General features: G+C 37.7%; 1 protein-coding gene across 11 annotated transcripts in view; it reads left to right on the forward strand.

The window, feature by feature from the left end:
• Positions 1–22,677, forward strand: part of ATE1 (arginyltransferase 1) — a 185,592-nt gene that overhangs the window by 129,438 nt on the left and 33,477 nt on the right. For 10 of the 11 annotated variants that reach the window (XM_023224221.3, XM_023224223.3, XM_023224224.3 and 7 more), the window contains one exon: positions 5,332–5,452. In XM_023224221.3, coding sequence (XP_023079989.1) covers positions 5,332–5,452 — 121 coding nt within the window. Of the gene's footprint in view, positions 1–5,331; positions 5,453–10,146; positions 10,832–22,677 lie in introns of those variants that run through there. The other variant, XM_023224216.2, reaches the window with a different exon arrangement.

The raw sequence follows: 22,677 nt of genomic DNA on the forward strand, positions 1-22,677 counted from the left end.
CTGTGTTTTCATTTGTGTGATGGTGACTTTAAATTGAGCTTTAAGCACTTTGGTCATTTAACTCTTGACCGGCTTAGTTTAGAAAGCATAACATTTCAAAGTGGTTTATTTCAGAAATCTCCGTGCTTTGATGACTTGGGAGAATATCTGAAACACTGAAATAAGCCTGTACTTACAAGAAAAATAGTGTTTTAACCTAGTCTAAAAATGTGATTTCAAATGATGAGCAGAAGTTAAAATGTATACATTTATGGTCTTTGAGTGAGATAAACTGAGTATATGAAGAGTTAAAAAAGGAAATATCATTGTATGAGCAGGTATTACCTTCTTAGAGCACTGTGAAAATTTAGAAACTTGGGACAGTTGTATACTGTCATATTTATTATGTTTTATGCATACTTCATCTTAATCAAGCTTTGTCATTCCCCGTAGGTTGTGAATTATCTAGAGGCATGCATTTGTTCATCTTTTTGTTCCAGCCTTAGTGCCTGTTATGTAGTGAGGATTTATGTAATGTTCATTGACTAAATATCCTTTTTTTTTTTTTTTTAATTTATTTTTATTTTTTTGAGATGGAGACTCACTCCATTTCCCAGGCTGGAGTGCAGTGGTGCGATCTTGGCTCACTGTAACCTCTGCTTCCCGGGCTCAAGCGATTGTTGTGCCTCAGCATCCAGAGTAGCTGGGATTATAGACACGTATCACCACGCCCAGCTAACTTTTATATTTTTAGTAGTGATGGGGTTCGCCATGTTAGCCAGGCTTGTCTCAAACTCCTGGCCTCAAGTGATCTCCCTGCCTTAGCCTCCCACAGTACTGGGATTACAGACATGAGCTACGGTGCCCCGCTGACTAAATGTTCTTGATGGTCAGCATCGTTGTTAAATCTAGGCACTGGGTTCAGGTGGCTGTTGATGAATCTGCATATCTGCAAGGTTTATGTTATTAAGGAAAACAGGCTGCATTTTAACCTTAAGGACTCAAAAGTTGTTGTCTGATCACCCCCATCTCCACCCTCAATATTTGTCCTGTGCTTTTTTGCCAGTGAACGAGCATTCAGTTCCACCTTATATTAGAAAATGGGGCCATTAGTATGTTTAAGGTCTTACATTGTTTTTTGAGATGATACATATGTTCTTTTTTTTTTTTTTTTTACCAGGCATTCTTGGTATTCTCTTCTCCTTTTTGTTTTTTTTGGAGACAGAGTCTTTGTCACCTGATCTGGAGTGCAGTGACGCAATCACTACTGACTATTGCCTCTATCCTCCTGGGCTCAAGTGATATTCCCACCTCAGCCTCCCAAATAGCTGGGACTATAGGTACGGACTACCATGTCTAGCTAATTAAAAAAAATTTTTTTTTAGAGATTGGGGTCTCACTGTGTTGCCCAGCCTGGGTATTCTCTTCTTTTATGTTCTGTTGTCACAGTGATCAAGATATGCCATTCCATTTTTATTAGTGTTTCCTTACTCATGTTAGTAATATTTTTGTACCAAATTCAGAATCCTCAAACAATTAAGTAAAATAAGCCAGAAAATTCTACAAATGAAGAGTGATGAGGGTGAATTAAATCTCTAAGGTATTAAAATATAATATAAAGCTTTAATAGTTAAAACTATGTGGCACTGGTACATGATAAGACAGACAGGTCAGTATAACAGAATAAATAGAAAGTCCATAAAGAGATTTCCCTATATATGGGAATTCAGTAAGTTACCAAATTAGCAGGGGAAATGAAGATTGTTTTAATAATGATGCTGAGGCCATTGCATAAACATTTGAAAGAAATTAAGTTGGATTCTTTTTGTATACCTTATACCACAATACATTCCAGATGGAGCATAAATGTAAATGTAATATTGTGAAACCATGAAAGTACTAGAAAAAATATGAAGATATGTTTTCATAATCTTGAAAGTGAGGGTGGCCTTCTTAATTATTGTGTAAACCCAGAGGCCATTTTTAAAAATGATCAATTTGACCACACATCAGATTTTCATATGGCGTAAGAGTATGGCGTACAAAGTCAGAAGATACATAAACTTGGAAAATATTTATGACATATTTTACAAACCAAAGGCTTAATATATAAAGAGTTCTTAATATATAAAGAATTGTTTAATAAGAAAAGGCCAGCAATTTAACAATAATAAAATGGGCCAACTTTATGAAAAAGAGAAATGCAAATTCCTCTGTACGAAGATACATAATGCTAATTAAAACCTCATGAAATGTCTTTTTTCAGAACAGCAAAGATTGAAAGTTTTGATAGTATACCATCTTGATAAGGATGTGAGGGAAATCAACTTGGGAGCTTAACGTTGCGGATGAGAATGTAAAATGGCACAACTTCTGTGGAAAGTCATTTGACACTCTAAAAGTTACAACCCTTTTACCCAACATGCCCAGTTGAAGGAATTTATCCTAGGCATGTTCACAAATGATATATGTACAAGAATATTTATATTTTACCGAGTGCTTCACCATTTTAAACCAACAGTATGTAAGTTCTAGTTAGTCCAAATCCTTACCTAAACTTGTTTCTTCCATCTTTTTAAAATTCAGCCATTCTAGTGGACACGCAGTGATAATTTGTTATGGTTTTAATTTGCATTTCTGGTAACTGACGATGTTGAACATCTCTTCACATGCTTATTAGGCATTCATATGTCTTTAGTGAAGTGCTTAAGTGATTTGCCTTTTTTTAAAAAAAATGGATTATTGAGTTGTTATAATTGTTTATATATCCCGGATACAAGTCTGTTTTTTAGTATATGTTTTGTCAAAAATTTCTCCCAGTTTTTGGCTTTCCTATTTTCCTAGTAGTTTTTTTGAAGATAATTTTGAGGAAGTATAGTTCATCAGTTTTCTTCCTCTATGGTTGGTGCATTTTGTTTTCAAAAGAAAACTTTTTATACTCCAAGGTCAGAAAAATTTAGTCCTTTTCCCCCCCCAGAAGTTTTATATCTTTATCTTTTATATTTAGCCTTTTCTCCCATCAGATTGCAAAGTGATCCGTAACCAAGAAGGAAAAAATACATTTAGAACTACAGCTTTAGAATGCTGTCTAGTTTTCAGATTCATGTCCTTTACCCCAGTAAAACAGTTTCTGAGTTAATGGAGATAATGCCATTGTTTTTGATAAGATAGATAGCAGTGAAGTATCTGGCTTTAGTATACTTCCTAAGTAAATCCTCAATTCACTCCTAATTCTGTGTTTGAGTATTAATGTTAGATGCATCTGTAGACCACCTGGAGCTGCCGCCCATAGATGCCCTTTTACTGCTGTAGGGCAGTGAGGCAGTGAGCACTCCGGGAAAACTGAGTCAGAGACCTGACTTCTGGTCTTCTTCACCCTGTTATCTGCTCCTATTGGAATAGAACAAAACTCTCCCTCTTATCCAGCAAGCCTCCCATTTCATCTAGAAGAAAATTCCAAACATGTGACTGTTGCCCAGAATGTCTCCCAGAATCTGATTCCAAACCCACTGTTCCATCCCTGTGGTGCCCTGCCATTTCCTGTTTCTTAGAGTTTTCTACTTGGCCCAACTATGTGTCTTTGTTTGTGCTATTCCCTTTATCTAGATTGTTCTCATTCTTTTCATCCTACCCTAGGCTTAATTCAGTCAGTCTTTTAAGTCCTCAGTAAAACCCCATATCCTCCTTGAACCCTCTCCCATCCACTCAAACAGGAAAGAATGTTCCCTCACATTTTGTCGATGTATAGCCTCCCTCGTTGACTTCCAGACTTCTGAATGCTTTGTGGGCTGCTAGGGCGTGGTGTTCATTTTATATCTATGTTTCATATGGTGACTCACACAGCACCTGGTATAGAGCCTTTCTGTCGTAAAGCATCACTGCTGAACTCTTAAGCTGTATTCTTTGTAATGAGTTTTGCGCTGGTGTTTTTCAAACTCTGTGGTGTGACCCATTTGTTGCTTGTAAAAGCAGTTTTGGTGGTTCATGAGCAGCATTTTTAAAAAAATGAAATAAAGTAAACTAGAACATAACATGGGTAAGCATTGTATACTAAAAGGTTTGTTTCTGGTTTTATGTTTGCAAATATGTTTACTAGGCTGTGATATAGAATGTATTTTGCACTATGGGTTGTAGTAAAAAAAAAAAATTGAAAAACACTATACCAGGTTTTAACCTCTATGATGAATTTTAAAATTTAGAGGAGAGACACTTGGAATTTTAAATAAGCCCAAAGAATACAAAACCTTGATAGTTATGAAAATTTTCACAAAATGCTTTCACATAATTTATACCATCTTCATTATCCCCATTAAGTGAATGATTTTTTTTCTTCAGCACGTATTGTATAGTCTTTGTGTTAGATTTGAGGTGTATAATTGGATTATAAAAATATAAATCGGCCAGGCACAGTGGGTGATGCCTGTAATCCCAGCACTTTGGGAGACTGAGGTGGGCGGATCACCTGAGGTCAGGAGTTCGAGACCAGCCTGGCCAACATGGCGAAACCCCCCTGTCTACCAAAAATACAAAAATTAGCTTGGCGTGGTGGCATACGCCTGTAATCTCAGCTACTCAGGAGGCTGAGACAGGAGAATCACTTGAAACTAGGAGACAGAGGTTGCAGTGAGCCACGATTGCACCACTGCACTCCAGCCTGGGTAACAGAGCAAGACTGTCTCAAAAAAAAAAAAATAAAAAAGATATATATATATATATATATATAAAATTTTTAAATGGGATTTTTGAAGAAAGTTTAGTGGATTATCAGATGTTTGCCTGAAACTTCCGTTTCTTAAGCTTCTCTATATTATATATTATCAATTTAGATTGCTTATAGTAGAAGTATATTGATAAGACAGTACTTTCTACATTAGAACAGAATGAATATTGTCAACTGAGTCTACAAATCAAAAATTAAAAAATTTGTCATTAAGGATACTGAAATGCCATGTTGAAAAATAAGTTCACTTTATACAGTACTCTAATACATGAAAAGAAATTTCTTTGTTAACTAGGATTTAAAAGACAACTTAATTTTGAAACTGATTATTCTCAGTCAGCTCAGCAAGAATCACATTAAATATTTCTTCTAAAAGGGAGTAAAACCTCGAATTTTCCAAATCAACACAGGCATCCTAAGTGTGGTGGTTAACTTTCAGAGAGCCTTGAGTCAGACGTGCTTTCATGAGATGGGAAAGCTATCAGCTACAGGGTTGCTTAGTATTTACAGTAAAACAGTTTCTGATTGACTTTTAAGTTTTTGCTTTAAACCTTTCCTAGATCCCTGGTCCCTTTATCTCTGGCATTGCTGTGTTAATAATGCCTGTGCCTTTTTCCTTCACCTTTCTTCAGGGTCAGTATAGACCTTCTGATTTGCTGTGCCCCGAGACATATGTTTGGGTCCCCATTGAGCAATGCCTGCCTTCACTTGAAAACTCCAAGTACTGCCGTTTCAACCAGGACCCAGAAGCAGGTACGTTTGGAGCTGAGCTCAGCTGGAAATCATTGGCTTTGTTTTTATGATCCATGTGTGTGTGGCTGTGGCTGTTAACAGGATCCAGGTAGCTTTGTATATATTATAGAGCGTGCTGTGCATGAGTGTGTGTGTGTGTGTGTGTGTGTGTGTGTGTGTGTGTGTAAGATAGAGGAAGACTTTGCATATGCACACAAACTCAGACTCACAGTTTGGCACAAAATTAAGAAACCTCATGTGCTCGTGCCACTTACTGACCTGGCTTCTCCCATTAGGTTGGGTTTATATGCTTTGAGGGGCTGATATCTATATCCACATCTTTTCCAACTATCACAGTGCCTAAAAATTGACTTCTAGATGGATTATTTAGTCAATGTAGAGAAGATAGATACATTGACCAACTGGACCGAATAAAGTTGTAGAATGGTTTCATGGAGGCAAACAGACTGTAATGGATTTTGTGACAATACTTTTTTGACTTTCTTCTTACCTCTGGTGTACCCCTCCAGTATAGTCCCAGCCATATTTTGTTCCCCATTGTTCCACTTTGGATGTTCTGTGTACTAAGAGTATATACAGACATTGAAAGTATATCCCTGGCTGGGTGCAGTGGCTCACGCCTATAATCCTAGCACTTTGGGAGGCTGAGGCAGGCAGATCACCTGAGGTCAGGAGTTCGAGACCAGCCTGGCCAACATGGTGAAACCCCTTCTCTACTAAAAATACAAAAATTGGCCAGCCTTGATGGTGGGTGCCTGTTATCTCAGCTAGTCAGGACGTTGAGGCAGGAGAATCGCTTGAACCCGGGAGATGGAGGTTGCAGTGGGCCAAGATTGCGCCATTACACTTCAGCTTGGGCGACAGTCTAAGACTCTGTCTCAAAAAAAAAAAAAAAAAGTATAACCCTGGAGTTAGGCTTCCTGGATTCAAATCCCGGCTTCATGATTAGGTGGTAAACTGTATGCCCTTAGGCAATTTAATAATCTCCCTGGTCTCAGATTTCTCACTTTTAAAATGGAGATAATAATAGGACCTACCTTATTGAGCTGTAATGAGGATTAAAATGAGATAAACATGCTAAGAACAGCCCCCATTACTGTTTTTTGGTGGTCACTTGCCAAATTAGAATGCTGCATCCCATATCTGCCACAGGCGTTTGTCTGCATTTACTTTTATTTACTCTGATCTCTCTCTCTGCAAAATCATGCAGTTTTGCTTACCTCCCTGTAGTCTAAGTACCACTCACAGTTCAAAGCAGCACTCCTCCACACAGCCCTTGTAGTCCTCCTGGCATTCAGCTGTGGCTTTGTAAGACAGGCACTGATGCTGATGCTCTCGGGATGGGTTGCATTAAATTGACAGGCTTGTCTTCCCCTTAAAGTTCCCTGATATTCTCAGTTGTGCTTAATTGAACTTTGAGGCCTCATAGAACCCCACCACAGGGGAGATGCCTGATCCTTATTTCTTAAGAGTATGAACATTTCTCTAGCTACCACCCGTTGTCTAAGTTTGGGAAAAGAGAAGGAAAGATCAATGGAAAGCCTGGAGTAGGAGAGAGGAGTAGGTGGGGCAAAACCAAATGAAAGATAAGGGGGCAGGGAAAGGGATGCAGTAACTTCTTCAGTTCTAAGATGTGCATTTGTTTCACAAATCAGGTTTTTCGTGTAAAAGAAAAAAAAAGGCTCATGTAATATATTTTGTTATCTCCTTGAAAAGCTGTTATGCAATCAAGAGTGACTCCTTCTTACACATGATGGCACCTGAGAATCTGATGACGAGTGACCATAGGGACCCAGATGACTCATATGCCAGGTACCCTGGCATTAGCCCCAGTTTTTCTGGATGTTTAGGTTTCCTAGAATAACCAGAGCTTTATAGTTCCCACACCTGAAATTTATTAGTCAACGTCTGATCATTTCATTCTGAGTAAAGTTACACCTCATTGATCAGATATGTTGCTTAAAAACAAACATTAAATTTGTCAACCAGTTTCGGAGTCAGGCTGAAAGGCAAAGGCAATAGTATTATAAGAGAAAGCATATACTTATCTACTCTCCTCTCTTCCCTCAAAAAAAATTTCTCCTCTAGCTTTCTTAAGGTCAGGTCAGTCCAGTCCCTATGATGAAAACTGCTGAACATCTTACTAAAAGATTTCATGTTCACATATAAAACTTTTTCATTTAAGTTGCATTCCAATAATATTATGATCCTAAATTTCTTACTCCCCAACTTATGATAGCTTCACCTTCTTTTTTTCCTTATTGATCAGTTTTAAAGGTTGCATTTCTTCTTACATAATACTTGGAGACTAAACACAAATTCTCCTTTTATAAAGTTGAAAAGGTGACTGAATAATTTCTATCCATTGAATAGACATTCAAGTAAACATTCATGTTAATATATTTTAAAATTATTTTCCAGAATAGATACTAACGAACATGGCAAAAAAGATTTAAAGTCTCGTAATGACCATTTTTGTCAAGAACATACTATATCCTTGTGAGCGATGAATATATTTTATGTTCTTTTCCTATAACTAGTAGGTTACATTTCTTATGGCAGTAGCTTTAGCTCTTAATCTTCATTGTTTAGAATTCATTTACAAAACTCGGGAGTAAATTTCTTTGAGAATAAATGCTTCGAAGAAATCGAAGATCTTTTTTTCATATGCTGAATCTGTGGAACTTTCAAGAGAATAGCACACAGTTTTATCAGTATTGAATGTCACAGTCCAGACACTATTTGAAATCAGTGAAATATCCTGTGGTTTTAGGAAATTAAAATGCAGTTACATGCTGGAATGTATTGAGCCTGCTGTGAAACATGGTCATTTGAGGTTTAAATGGCAATCTGTGAGAAACGGTTCTCTTCTCTGGGGCCAGTTTTACTTTTACGTGACCCAAACTTTGACTCAGAAAATAGAGCTTAATATGGGCAATATTGTTGTTCATCAGCATGGTGCTTTTTTCACTAAATCTTGTTTCTCTTTCCAGCTGTTGAGTAGTTAAATTATTCTGCAAAGGCACAGTTGATCACCATAGGCTTTGGTTAAACCAAGTATGGCTTCAAGGTGTGTCAGTGGCCAGTGTTAAGGAAAATCACATTTCCCCCCATCCTTTTGTATACACTACTTTGTGGTACTGTGGGGGGAGGGATTGACAAGCTGCAACAACTTGGAAAATTCTGAAGAAATCCTTTTGTTCTTAGATAAGTCCTTTGTTTTTCAATGCAGGACTTCTGCCTACTTCAAAGAAAGGGGTTCCAAGGTTTCTCAAACGATTTTTAAGTAAAAGTCTTTTAGATTTTTAAAATTAATAACTGAATATGTATAGGTTTCAAAAGTTCTTTACACGTTTATGTATACACATATTTATGTGTGTTTTTAAAAAAACTAAACAAGAATATTCTGCATCCTTATGTTAGCGTTGTTACTTAATACTTTGTGTTAACTTCTTACTTTTGATAAGGTAGAAACTTGCTTTCAGTAAAAAACAATTTGACTATTAATTTGGTCATAAGAAAACAAGTGCTGCTACTGTGTGATGCGCAGTATCTAATATAGATTTTTTTTTTTTTTTTTTTGAGGCCAGGCTGGTGTGATCTTGCCTCACTGCAGCCTCTGCCTCCAGGGCTCAAACGATCCTCCTGCCTCAGCCTCTTGAGTAGCTGGGACTACAGGTACACATCACCATGCCTGGCTAATTTTGGTATTTTTTGTAGAGGTGGAGTTTTGCCACATTGCATAGGCTTGTCTTGAACTCCTGGACTCAAGCGATTCACTCACCTGGGCCTCTGAAAGTGCAGGATTATAGGCGTGAACCACCGTGCCCAGCCAATGTAGATATCTTACAGAAAAGCGTTGTTATTTTTTGTAATATTTTTTAATTGGTTTAGAGCCATAATAGATAAAACTATGATTTGATTTGACTCTTAATGTTGGGCAAACAGCATATTATCATTGGTATTAAAATCCTTGGTTCCAGATTTACCAAAAAAAAAAAAAACTTTCTTGAGCATATGCTGTTTCCCAAGCACTATCCTATGATTTCCCCGTTACTCATTTCATCCTGAAAACATAGTTGAACATTTCGTATTGACCTCTCAAGTGTTTTTTGTCACAAAAGTAACAGGTAGCATTTGTTTTAATCAGGATAAAAAATAATTTAAATTCAAATACTGCTCTATGCTTTTTATAATACTTATTTTTAGTATTCATTTAAGGGGGCTAATAAGAATAATTTTTATTTCTATATGTAATTATAGTAGGATATATATTTTACCAGAGTAGTTTACATTTCATTCTGTTCTATACATTGAAATGTTCGCAAAAAATCTTACAATTTATTTTTAATGTAGCTAAATCATTCATTATTAATAAGGATATCAAATTTAAATCCTTAAGCATGATTTAGTGCTTTATCCATTTACCCAGGATAGTGAATTTCTAACACACCTCAGTTCTTCCCAGCAGTTGCTGAAAATCTAAACTAACATAAAGAAGCTTGTACCTGGTGTGATCCCGAAACTCTGAGCTTCTCACCTGTATTGTGGTTTTGCTGTTAAAAGGCCTCTTTCTTTTCTCCTCTCTCTACTCTGTCCATCATTCTTGCTGGCATGGTACCCTGGCCTGCAAGGTTTTATACTTTCAGCAGTTTGTTTTATACTTTCACAGTTTCTCTATCATATGCCCACAGAAAAAGTAAGTCCCACTCTGACCTTGACTGTCTGTGGAAGAACCAGGTTCAGGAAGCACGCCGTCCTGCATTCATTCGCCTGTTTCTCCAAGCCTGGCACCACTTCCCGAGTGCTGTATTGATGGACCCTCAAAAGGGTATACCTAAGCCAAGCTGTCATTTTCATCACTGGGAAACAGTGCCTAGGAAGAAAGCAACTTCCTCAGGTGCCTTGCAAAGGTGCTGCAGTAATAACTCATGACTAAGGAGACAGTGTCTTTCGTAATTATTTTAGATGCAGAATTCAGCTTTTTTTAAAATTTATACTTCTGAAGGTAAAATGGTTTTCATATCTGCGTTTGAGGTCGAACTACCTACTTCAAGTTGCAAAATGAATGATGTTGCTTGCTAAATACTTAATAAACATATATTCTTTGTTTCCGGTAAAGATGGTGGTGCTTGGATGTAGCCAGATGGAAGTAGAATCACTTGTACGCTATTATGTGCTATAAAGGATACCATTGAAACAAGAAAATGTCTTAGAAATTTGACTCCCAAGTTTGGTGAATCTGGAGAATGTATTTTAATATGGAAAATACGAATGTTACAGGCTTCCAATTTTTCAGTTTACTTTCTCTCCTCTTAAAAATATCACTCTATTGTATTATTACTAATTTTTTTTTTCTTTTTTTGCGATGGAATCTTGCTCTGTCACCCAGGGTGGAGTGCAGTGGCGTGATACCAGCTCACTGCAGCCTCTACCTCCTGGGTTCCAGCGATACTCCTGCCTCAGCCTCCTGGGTATCTGGGATTACAGACGCATGCCACCATACCCTGCTAATTTTTGTATTTTTAGTAGAGATGGGGTTTCACCATGTTGGCCAGGTCGGTCTCAAACTCCTGACCTCAGGTGATCCACCCGCCTCTGCCTCCCAAAGTACTGGGATTACAGTCGTGAGCCACTGCACCTGGTCTGTATTATTACTATTTTTTTTTTTTTTAGCCACTTATTATCAAAGATACATTATGCACAATTTAGTATGGTGCCAACATGACTGTTGGTTTAAAGATACTAGGCTTTCCTAGTTTGCATGATCTTTTAGTGAAAACACTAAGAAAAAATACAGGTTTTTGCTACAGTATTTGGTGTGCATGACTGAAGTATAATGTTTTACTTGTTTGCATTTTCTACTTGGAAATGTGAAAACTAAGATGTCTTAAGATAAACTTCAACAGTTGTTCTCATTTTAAAAGATTGCTTTAAAGCCAGTCTTGCAGAGAAATTTTAAAACATACTAGTTTATAAATTTTTACCAGCCAGTATTTGCTCAATAAGCCATGCATGAGCAGTGAGCCAGTGGCTGAAACTTGTTAGAGCACTGGCCAGTCAGGTTTGAAAAGCAGACTTAAGATTTCCATTTAGCAACTAAATAATATTTCTCTAATCCCTTTTTTCTTGTAGAATAGGTTTTAAAATTTCAAAATAAGTGCCAGGCAATGTGGCTCACACCTGTAATTCCAGCACTTCGGGAGGCCGGGGTGGGAGAATTGCTTGAGCCCAGGAGTTTAAGGTTACGGTGAGCTGTGATTGTACCCCTGCACCCCAGCCTGGGCAGAAAAGCAAGACCTTGTCTCAAAACCAGAAAAAAAATTTTCCCCAAACAAGCAGTTCCTTTTGTAGCTACTCATTTATTTTATTTAATTCTGTAGTAAATAGTAGAAATCATTTTAGTACGTTAAAAAATATCGTGATGCTTTAGAGCATGTCAATAAATGTTAGTTACACCTGCTTTGTGGCTTCTTAGAGTGCTGCTTCATTTGTTTGTATAGAAAAGTGACATTTTAAAATATTTTAAGGGAGTTGTCCAAAATGCCAATTAAAAAATAAAAATAAAGCCCATACCAGCTATTTAAGTGCTGGTTGAACTACACTGTTTTATTGAAAATAAGATACCAGTTTTCAGTTTTTTTATTTTATGTACCACTAAAAAAAAATGTGCTGCCAGGTAAACTATGACTCCATTGGTTGGAAGATGCATGTGGGTTTTTGAGCTGTCGAAGTGTATAAAAGTGAGAATCTTAATATAGCAGAACCATGGTTCAGCCTGTAAACTATAATACCTGGCAAACCTGTGGAGTGTTTAGGATACTTGGTTTTTCTATTTTAGGAGCTTTATAACATCTTAATTCTAAGCATTAAACATAATATAGATGGAGTGTGCTTTTATGTTTCAGAGTTTGAGGGTATTGAGTTCAGATACTTTTATCTAAAAATAGGATTACCACTATTGATTAATGATAATAGAGTTCTTTTAATATGCTGATCTAGGAACAGATACTGTACTTTTAAAATTTCGAGAAAGCATGTAACTACCTCACAAGGATATTTTATTTTGATGAAAGTGAAAAACGTAGGTATGAGCTGAGAGGAGTGTAAAAAGAAAGAAAAAATTGTAAAAAACTTTTTACAGCTGTGTTAGGGTTCCCTAGAGGGACAGAAGTAATGGAATAGATATATATATATAAAGGGGAGTTGATTGAATATTAACTCACACTGTCACAGAGTCCCACAGTAGGCCGTCTGCAGGCTGAGGAGCAAGGAGAGCCAGTCCAAGTTCCGAAACTGAAGAACTGAGAGTCCGATGTTCGAGAGCAGGAAGCGTCCAGTATGGGAGAAAGATGTAGAATGGGAGGCTAGGCCAGTCTCTCTTGTCACATTTTCTGCCTGCTTATATTCTAGCTGCACTGGCAGCTGATTAGATGGTGCCCACCCAGATGAAGTGGATCTGCCTTTCCCGGCCCACTGACTCCAATGTTCATCTCTCTTGGCAACACCCTCACAGACACACCCAGGATCAACACTTTGCATCCTTCAATCCAATCAAGTTGACACTCAGTATTAACCATCACAACTACTGAAAAAGCATTAAAATTCTGTAAACATTAATGATCCTCCTGCATCCTGTTTATAAGCAAATTTGAAATTTAAAAAATTTGTGTGATATTAGAAGGCAGCAATAAATGTAGAAAATTAAAAGCTTTGCTTAGCCGGTCATCTCTGACAGTTAATGAATGAATTCAGTCATCTCTGACAGTTAATGAATGATTATACATTAAATAAGTGTAGAAGGGGGCAAAAGATGGGTATCCTAGAATATCATCAAGCTGTTCATCAGCTTTAAAATTTCCACATTTGATTGAACATTTTCCTGCCTTGTGAATTATCTGTAAATGTTTTTTGTTTAACTGTGGCTTTATAGAAACACAACGTTGAATCATTAGCTTAACTGAGAAAAATTCTTAAAGGATACTTGATGCTGTATTTTAGAAACCACACTATTTGACATTTAATACAATGTCTACTAGTAATGGGAACAGCTGACTCGCAGACAGACATAACAGTCCAAGAATTAAATCATTCACACCCAACTTCATAGAAGAATGGAGTCTCTGCATTTTTTTTTCCTGCAAGGTATTTTTAAACTATTTAGATTCTTTTTTGTGGATGTTAATACTTGGTCTCTTTGCAGAAAAATAAGCTATAACCTGGAAGGTATGTGAAGTTCTGTTTATTTTATAGTGTTCTTTTATGTCATGCTAGCAAAATGTTTTTAATATAAATATGGAAACTGGGATAAGATTCTTCTTCTAGTAAGAAACGTATTTTCCTAACTGGTGTTCGTTTGAAATAGATATCATTCAAAGGAAACGGCTTGTTCATGCTTCTGTGCATCATTCACTGGTAATATGAAATCTGTCTGAAAATAAGAAGGGCATGTTGACAATAGGGAAAGAATTAAAGTTTCTGGTTTACTAACCCCTGTCAAAAAAGGAAAACCAGAGTAAAGTTCTGAGCTCTTCTCATGTTAAGGAGACTGTCTTAGCTTAGTTTCTCTCCAAAAGCAGATCCTGCAACATGGCCTTCCATTTAGGTTGTTTATTTGGGAAATAGTCTCTTGGAACAGGAGTAGGGTCTAGGGAGAATAAACCCGGAAGGAGGAAAAGTCAGTAGAAGGATGTGTTATTGTGTGATCCATCACTCTAAGGACTGGAGCTCAGTCCTTTTGAGACACCGGTGTACATCTGAGGGCCAAAGGAAGAAGGACTTATCTGCTGGCTTCCATTTTCCATTGGTTGATGGTATCCCATTGAGTGTTAATGCCTCTGCACTTGAGTGTGTGTGTGACAAATACAGAGCAGGCTCCTACATGTATACCAGCTTGCTGCATCAGAAAGGCAGGAAGCAAGAGAGACAGACCTTGCCTACTTGCCTACCTTCCTTTACAGGACGGCACCATAGTTGTGGCATGAGTCAGAAGTGAGGCTAAGGGGATGAAAGGCAATGCCCAAGAGGTATCTAATACAGAAAAAAAAAATTGCAGACTGATGTAACATGTTGCCTCATGTCGGTTGATCATGTCAGTTGCTTGGGGCCAAGAAGAGTAAGGACCTAAAACATGGGAAGGTATTAGACTCTAAAAAAACAAATGAAAAGCTAGCTTAATTTGAAAAAGAGGAGCCAACCAAAAATAGAAACATTAATTTAAAGAATTCATAAATGTATTCACTCAGCATGTATTTACTGAGCCAGGTATTAAGCTAATGGGAGGTGCCAGCCCCCAGGGAACCTAGTGGAGATGACAGACAGTTATCAAGCACACTCAGTCAAGTGTGATAAGCAGCATGTGGGAGAAAGAAGAGGCAGTGAGTCCCCATAGGAGGGTCCTCATTCCAGAATTTGACGGGGTGTAGGAGGTCAGGGAAATCTGCTCGGATGAAGTGGCCGAAGTGAAGATTTCAACAGGGGTTGGAACACAAGCACTAAGTGCTCCAGGTAGAGAAGAACATATTCAGAAGGCCTGGTGGCAAAGAATGCAGCTAGACTTTAGAGCAGACCAGATGCAGCTGGCTAGTAAAGGGTTTTGTAAATCATGATAAGGAGTTGAGATTTTTATGCTGAAGGTAATGGAAAGCCATGAAGAGATCTTAAGCACTAGTGGGCATTGGCAGATGTGTTCTTTGGCTCCACGTTGTGGAGAAAGGGTGGGAATTGGTTAAGAGCAGAGTTAAGAAGGATTTGCATGCAGTAATCTGAGCAACAGATGATGATGGTCTGACGGACCAAGGTGATGGCAGTGGGCAATGGAGAGGAAATGGATGGATGCAAAAGAGAGTCAAGAGGGAGAACCCACTGAATTGGGTGATTAGTTGTGTTTGGTGATGGGGAGGGAGAGAGTTTGTGAAGAGAGTTACGTAGGTTCTGACAGAAACTGAGTTAATGCTGACTTCTTTTCTGAAATGAGAAACAGGAGGTGGAGCAGGTTTTGCAGAGAAGAAGAATGGTGAGTTCAGTTCTGGACATGTGGAAACAATGGTGTTGTGAGACATCTGGTAGAGATATCAAGGAGACAGTTGGAGACGTAGGTCTGAAACTCTAATGAAATCTGGGAAGGAGCCACTAATTTGGGAGACGTGGTCCATGTGTGGCAGCCCTAAGAGTGAGTGAGATTGCCTTCTGGAGTGAGGAGCAGAGGACAGCCCCAAGGACCTAGCATATAATGACTGAGCAGATGAAGAATTCCACTGGAGGCCAGAGAGGGAAGAGGAAGCCTAGAGCGTGGAATCAAGAAAGCCACAGAAAGCATTTTCCAGAAGCAGGAGGCAGTGACAGTATCAGATTCTGCTGAGAGGACCTGAGAAACATCCTTTGACAATCTTGGTGAAGATCTGTTTTAGTTTTAGTGGGACTAGAATCATGGCTTAAAACTAGAGTGAAAGTTAAGACAGCCGCCATAATGAAACTTGATTTTGAAGACACTGGCTAGAGCGGTAAGTCTAATGGAGGAAAGGGATGAGAGGTTTGAACATTTTCAGAAACTGATGGAGGTCAGGGAAAGAAAAGAGTAAAGATGTAGAAGAAAGATGAAAACACATCAGGGTCTCTGAGAAGGAATGTAGCATGAGAAAGATCAAGAACACAGATAGGAAGATTAGCTTTAGAGAAAAAGACCCTTCTTGTCTTAGGAGAGGGTGAGGAAATGCTCAGTGGGAGTGAAGATAAATACGTTGGTGTGAGCACTTTCTCACTTGATGCCTTTTCTCTTTCCATTGAAGCAGGTGCTGGTGAGGAGAGAGGTAAGGGATTTGAACAGGTGTGTTAAGTAGCTGCTGAGAAGAATGAGAGATGGAGCTGATGGCCAGGCCTGGTTAAGACTGGTGGTGATGAGATCGATGTACATGTGACGCTTCTTCAGCAGCCTGGCTTTTCCAGGGTTGGGAACTTACCAGGCCATTGCAGGGAAAGAGCAAGTATTGAAGACTTAGACAGAAATCGTTCTGAATTCAGTTAGGAAGGAACTGAAGAGAGGATAAATGTGCCAAGATAACATAGAAAGGTCAAAGAATTGGAGAACTAGAGTAGTGGGGTATGTGAACAAGCTGGAAGGATAGGAAATGGTGTTGAGAGCGAGTGTCTGGTTTTACTATTTCAGAGGTATGACAAGATGTGGCCGTGGTATTGGGAAGCTAACGTAGGATTAAAGTGAAAGTCATTGAAGAAGACTGAGGTAGCCAAGACAACATCCACGTTATTTAGCAAAAGCTGGCCATGACTGGGCGCAGTGGCTCACGTGAACTTGTAATCCCAGCACCTTGGGAGACAGAGGCAGGTGGATCACCTGAGGTCAGGAGTTCAAGACCAGCCTGCCCAACATGATGCAACCCTGTCTCTACTGAGAAATACAAAAATTAGCCAGGCATGGTGGTGTGCACCTGTAATCCCAGCTACTTGGGAGGCTGAGGCAGGAGAGTCGCTTGAACCCAGGAGGTGGAGGCTGCAGTGAGCTGATGTCACTCCACTGCAGAGGAAGCCTAGAGCGTGGGATCAACTCCAGCCTGGGCAACAGAGCAGGGCAGGACAATGTCTCAAAAAAAAAGAAAAAAGAAAAAGCTTGACGCATCTGGAGGTTTTTGTGTCTTGGCGGCATTTAGGTGTAAGAATGGTAATGTCCAGAGTGATGATCCTTTTCATTTACCAAACAGTTCTGATGCTGCCAACCCCCAGTGAATATAAAGAGGCATGAAGTGCCTCGTTTGTATCAATATATTATGGAGAATAAGTAGAATACAGGTTTTTAGAGAAAGATATTTTTTGATTCATGTGATCCTTAGGGCGTTAAATATGATGCACTCCATTATTTTTTGTTATTCTATTTAAAAGAAAATGACAGTAAGATGATTTCATACCCCACTAAAAGATCACAGCCTACAATGGAAAGACACCGGTTGTCTCAACTTTTAAAGCTGTGTGTTAGGTTTCCCAATTTGTGGGTGTATGGTTATTAACTGTTAGCATGAGGTTTTCAGTGCCCATGAACATGATTTTCCTTTGCAGGAAAGATGATTCAAGGTTTCCTTTAATTTTAGAAATTAGTATTCAGCTCATTAAAGTAACAATCTATTAGAGTAACATCTGTTTCTCTTTAAAGGTTTAAATGCAAATTACAGTTCTTATTTTCAATGTATAAGTCTTGCAAATTTTAGCAATTATTTTTAAGAAGATTTTGAATAATGTTTGCGTTTATGAAATCCCGATTAAATTTCTTTAAACATTTTAAGCTTCTTTTACAAACTTAATGTATTCAGTTTCCCTCTTAATTCAATTATCTGGCAAAGTATTCTTAAAAACATGATGAATTACATTTATAGACACAATAAACCTAAATTTCTACTTAGTTTGTAATCACAAGTCTAAATCAGTTATTTACATAGCATTTCCTGTGGAATCACAAATTATTGTTTACATAGAAAATCTTCAAGAGTGCACTATCTAACTAGTGGAACTAATAAGTGAATTTTAGCAAGGTTTCAGGACATGAAAGTTAATATACAAAAACCCAGTTGTATTTGTGCATGACCAGGTGTCCCCCTGCATCACTATTTGTCTGCTCCATGAAGTTGGCATCTCTTAAAGCCAAGAGGTTTCTATGTTGACTGCTTGTGTATTTCCTTAGCTCTTAAGGTCTGTCATTGATTCCTTTTTAACTCTAAAGAGGTTTGAACTTGATGGAACATTTTGTCATGTTCTTAGAATCACTCAAATCTCAGGGATATTGGAGTTATAGCCAGTTGAATTTTAGGTATTACTCATGACATTTTCTGATTATTCATTTACAGCTTCCAAAATTGTTCTATTCACATTAACATTATTTATGCCTAATGCTTGACCATTGCTATATAATACCAGGTAACTGGAGCATGAACACTGAGTATTTTAGTGTTTAGAAATCTAAAGACAAATTTTCTAGTCCTGCCAGTTGTTAGCTTTGTGACTAGGCAGAACACAACTTCTCAGCCTCAGTTTCACTGTATGTGAAGTGGGAAATTCAGACTACATAAGTTAAGATCCTAGTATGTTTTATGACCTCTGAATCTTTAAGATTCCTTTGTGAGAATCAAACTACTTAAAAGCTAGAATGCATTACACAAATGTAAGATGTATAATTCCAGAGCACCCAAGTTAGTGCGTACCTGTTTTCCATAACTGTGCTGAATTTCGCCATACTGCCCTTTCATCCACCTTCTCTCTTCCTCACTGTTGTGATCAGAAGATGGAAGTTGCAGTTTTAGGTGAGGCCATGCCTAGAATAGTGTTTTCCAAACTCTCAACTGTAGTCCCCTGTAAGACATGCATTTTACGTTGACATATAGTACTCACTTTCATGTATTTATGCACACGTGCGTGTGCGTTCAGACGCACACAGCTGAAACAAAAATGTGCTAAACAGTACTCACCCTCACTCATGTGGTATACTGTGGTGTTTTTTAATCTGTTCTAGTTTTTTAATTTTTAAAAGAAATGCTGGTCACAGCCCATTACATGAATTTCATGCCTGGGACCACTCACAATTTGACAAACACGAGCCTGGGAGAACTTGTGGGGAGGATTCTCACTCCAGTTCTGCCATGAATTCTATTTTAGTGATATGGTAGTGGTAGCAGTGATTAGTATGTATTGATCGAAGCATTTTGCTAAAGGGTTGTCATGTATCATCTTATTTCATCTTCACGATGACCCTGTTGCTTTTCTCTCTAAATAAATATTCATGAGACCAATGACTGATTAGAAATAGGAGGGATTTGGACAGGGTCGGCGGGAGGGAGGATGAAGAGGGATGGATATAAAAATACAGCTAGATAAAAGGAATAAGATCTAGTATTTGGTAGCACAATAGGGCAACTATAGTTAACAGTAATTTATTGTACATTTCAGATTAACTGGAAGAGTGGAACTGGAATGTTCCTAACACAAAGAAATAAGTGTTTGAGGTGCTGGTGTCCCAATTACCCTGACTGTCATTACATATTGTATGTGTGTATCAAAATATGACATATACCCCTTTATGGGTATGTACAACTGTTGTTAGGCATCTGCAACTAATATATGCACATTACAACTATGATGTGTGCATAAACAACTTTTTAATTTTTAAATGAGAAAAAATGAAATAGAAGGGATTTGGGATGGGGAAGGCGTATTAGAGTGTTCTTGTCACTGGAAGGACCTGTGTAAATGACTAACTAGACATTTCATAGCATTGGCTGGAGACAGTTCTTTGCCAAATGACAGATAGGTGCATCCAGGCTGTGGACCTGAAAGGTGAGGTCAAACTACAGAAAGTGTTGACTCAGCCAAATTACTGTCCTGTGTGGCCATATTTGAATGACCAGTTACTACCCTAGATACCGTCAGTGGAGGGACCTGCTTTCTTAATGCTGGTGATACTAATAAATAAAATACCAACTTTGCACATAGCTTGCAATTTGTGTTTTATTCTTATGTATACACACATATTAGTTGTGGGTAAGAAACATCACATAAATTGGTGAGATGACAGACTGGCTCTTTTCCTCCTCTCCTCTTCTACAGTAGATTTAAACTTAGAGCTGTAGCACAGATCTTTTTGTTCTTTTTTTTTTTTTTTAAACTTTAAATTCTAGGATGTGCAGGTGTGCAGATTGGTTACTTAGGTATACATGTGCCATGATGGTTTGCTGCACCTATCAACCCTTCAACTAGGTTTTAAGCCCCTCATGCATTAGGTATTTGTCCTAATGCTCTCCCTCCCCTTGCCCCCTACCCCCCGACAGGCTTTATGTTCTTATAAAGGGCTTACTATCTGTATTAGTTAAGATTTTAATATTTTGTGTATTTTATTGGGGTCAAATTTTGTAGTTTTATTGGTCAGCCACATCCAAAGATTATGTCCTCAACTAGATATGTAACTGAAAACTATCCAAAACAAAACAGAATTCTGTCGTGTAGTATTATACAATATCGTTTATCTATTTTAGGAAACTACACAACTGTGTACAGTATTTTAAAAATAACTCTTTGCTTTTGTTTCCTTTACAATGTAACCGTCTTTGTCTGCCAAGTGTCTGGTTTCTCCATGTGTGTCTGCCTTTTGAGAAAGGTGTGACCTTAGAGACTTTCATTTAGGCACATTCTAGCCTGAAATACTATACTTTTTTATTTTGTAATATAGTCAAAGATGCATTTGAGTGTGTCAGGGAAATTTCACATTAATTCATTTCTTTTTTTTTTAAATCTTCATTTTGGGGGGGTCATTTAATTGTAAGTTGCACAGATAATTTCATCAGCACAGATATTTCCTGGATGAGCGAACAGCAGAGAAGTTTAAATACAGGAATCTGAGCCTTGATGTCAAGAACTTTGAGTTCTGATTTTACATTTAGATCTAAGTTCCCTCAGTAAAGAACACAGTTTCTATGTCTTCCAGAGTAAGTTGTGAAGTGTGATGATTGCTTAAGAAAGAATGTAATGAACGTGCTCTGTAAAGCTCTGTAATAATACTAGAGCTGTTTGAACTTCCTCGTTGGCATTTTTCTCACTTGCCATCTGTACTGATCTTGTAAATCCAGAGCAAATGATTGCTCGTATGAGAGCTTTGATCTTCATTTTAAAGTAATGACATATAGTTCCTCAAACCTCAAATTAAACCAAAAATTTTTTTTCTAGGTTAATGACATTGCTTAATTTTCTGACCTTGACCTGTGCAAACTTTGAAGTTAGAGAGTATTGGGGAGGAGGGGGGATTAGATACCATGGTATATTAACTGAATGTAAATAAGTATATTTGAACTAGCTTATCAAATTTGCATAATCATTTAAAATAATGTGTTTTTAAAAGTTGCATGCAGTCCAGTGATTATAAATTGAACTGTATTTTAATGTCTCTTTTTAAAAAAATCCTGTTCGAGAATCCATTATTGCATATCCGTTGATAAACAAAGGCTCTTTTGCAACGAAGCTGATCAACCACTGTGCTATATTGTCATTTTTAAAATTAGGGTTTTGAAATATGTTTTCCTAAAACATTTAAACTGCATTCAAGATGACAAGAAAAAGTAGAAGTACCATTTAGTTCATGTTCACGTTTTGAATTTGCTGGTGTTTCTAGAGTTTGCTTTTGGAGCATAGTCCTGACTTTGTAGAAACTACAACCATTTCGTAACTACATACTTGAAAGTATTTTTGGAAACAAATAAGGCCTTAAAATTGTGATTTTTCAAGAAGAAGGGAGTATGCAGAATGGAAAAAGCCGTGCTTTATAGTACTGTTTTGTTTCTAGTCACAATACTATGTTTTTCAAAATACATTCAAGGAATAGTTGATATTTTAAAAAATATTTAACAGAAATGTTTGAATTAAAAGGACTGTGCAGTACTGCTGTATATAGGACCTTCTGAATCTGTAGTTTTTTATTACTGTTATATAATAGATTCAAGACTCTAAAAAAAAGTCCCTGGATGTAAGAAGAGTTCGTAAAGATTTGTTTTAAATGCCCCAAAGCTGGAATTTACTTAAAGTCTCAACTTTTAGGGACTTGTGAATAAATCATGTAAGCTGAGCATTGTGAAGACAGGGACTCTGTTTCTGTGTCAAACTCTGTTAGAACTGATAGGAGACCCGGGAGAGAGTCCCAAGATTGGCCTGGAACAAAACAATTGTTTTTACTGCTGTTACTATCCAGAGTTTCACTGTATTGAGGATACAATTTTGCCCTACTGACTTGGTTGACCATTACCTTGCTTACTGAATGACAAGAAGGGTGTTTGAGTATTTTTATGATAGTGTTCCCTACACCTTTTCATTGTTTAAACATTGCTTCCAAGTACACATGAAAAGCGTAGTGTAATGAAATGAAAATGAAAACCAAGAGTATTAGGTCATTTGGGGAGATTTAAATCAGCAGGTAACAAATGGATTCCATTATAAGCAAATGTAAACTAACAAAAGCAGAAAGCACGGCAGAAGCTCTGAAGTGCATGGTACATTCCATTGGACTGGTAGCACAAAAAAGGGAGTGGGACGGTCCAATAAAGATGAAAGCAAAACACCAAAACCTGAGTAGCTCTAAGAGTTTAAAGAAAACATTCCCTCCTCTGAGCAGGAACACAGCAAAGCTTATTCTCTTTAGAACTTTTTGTGTAACACCTCAGAGAGAGAAGTTGCTCTGTAGAAGTGGA

This window comes from Piliocolobus tephrosceles, chromosome 9, assembly GCF_002776525.5.
Source record: "Piliocolobus tephrosceles isolate RC106 chromosome 9, ASM277652v3, whole genome shotgun sequence".
Classification (NCBI taxonomy): domain Eukaryota; kingdom Metazoa; phylum Chordata; class Mammalia; order Primates; family Cercopithecidae; genus Piliocolobus; species Piliocolobus tephrosceles.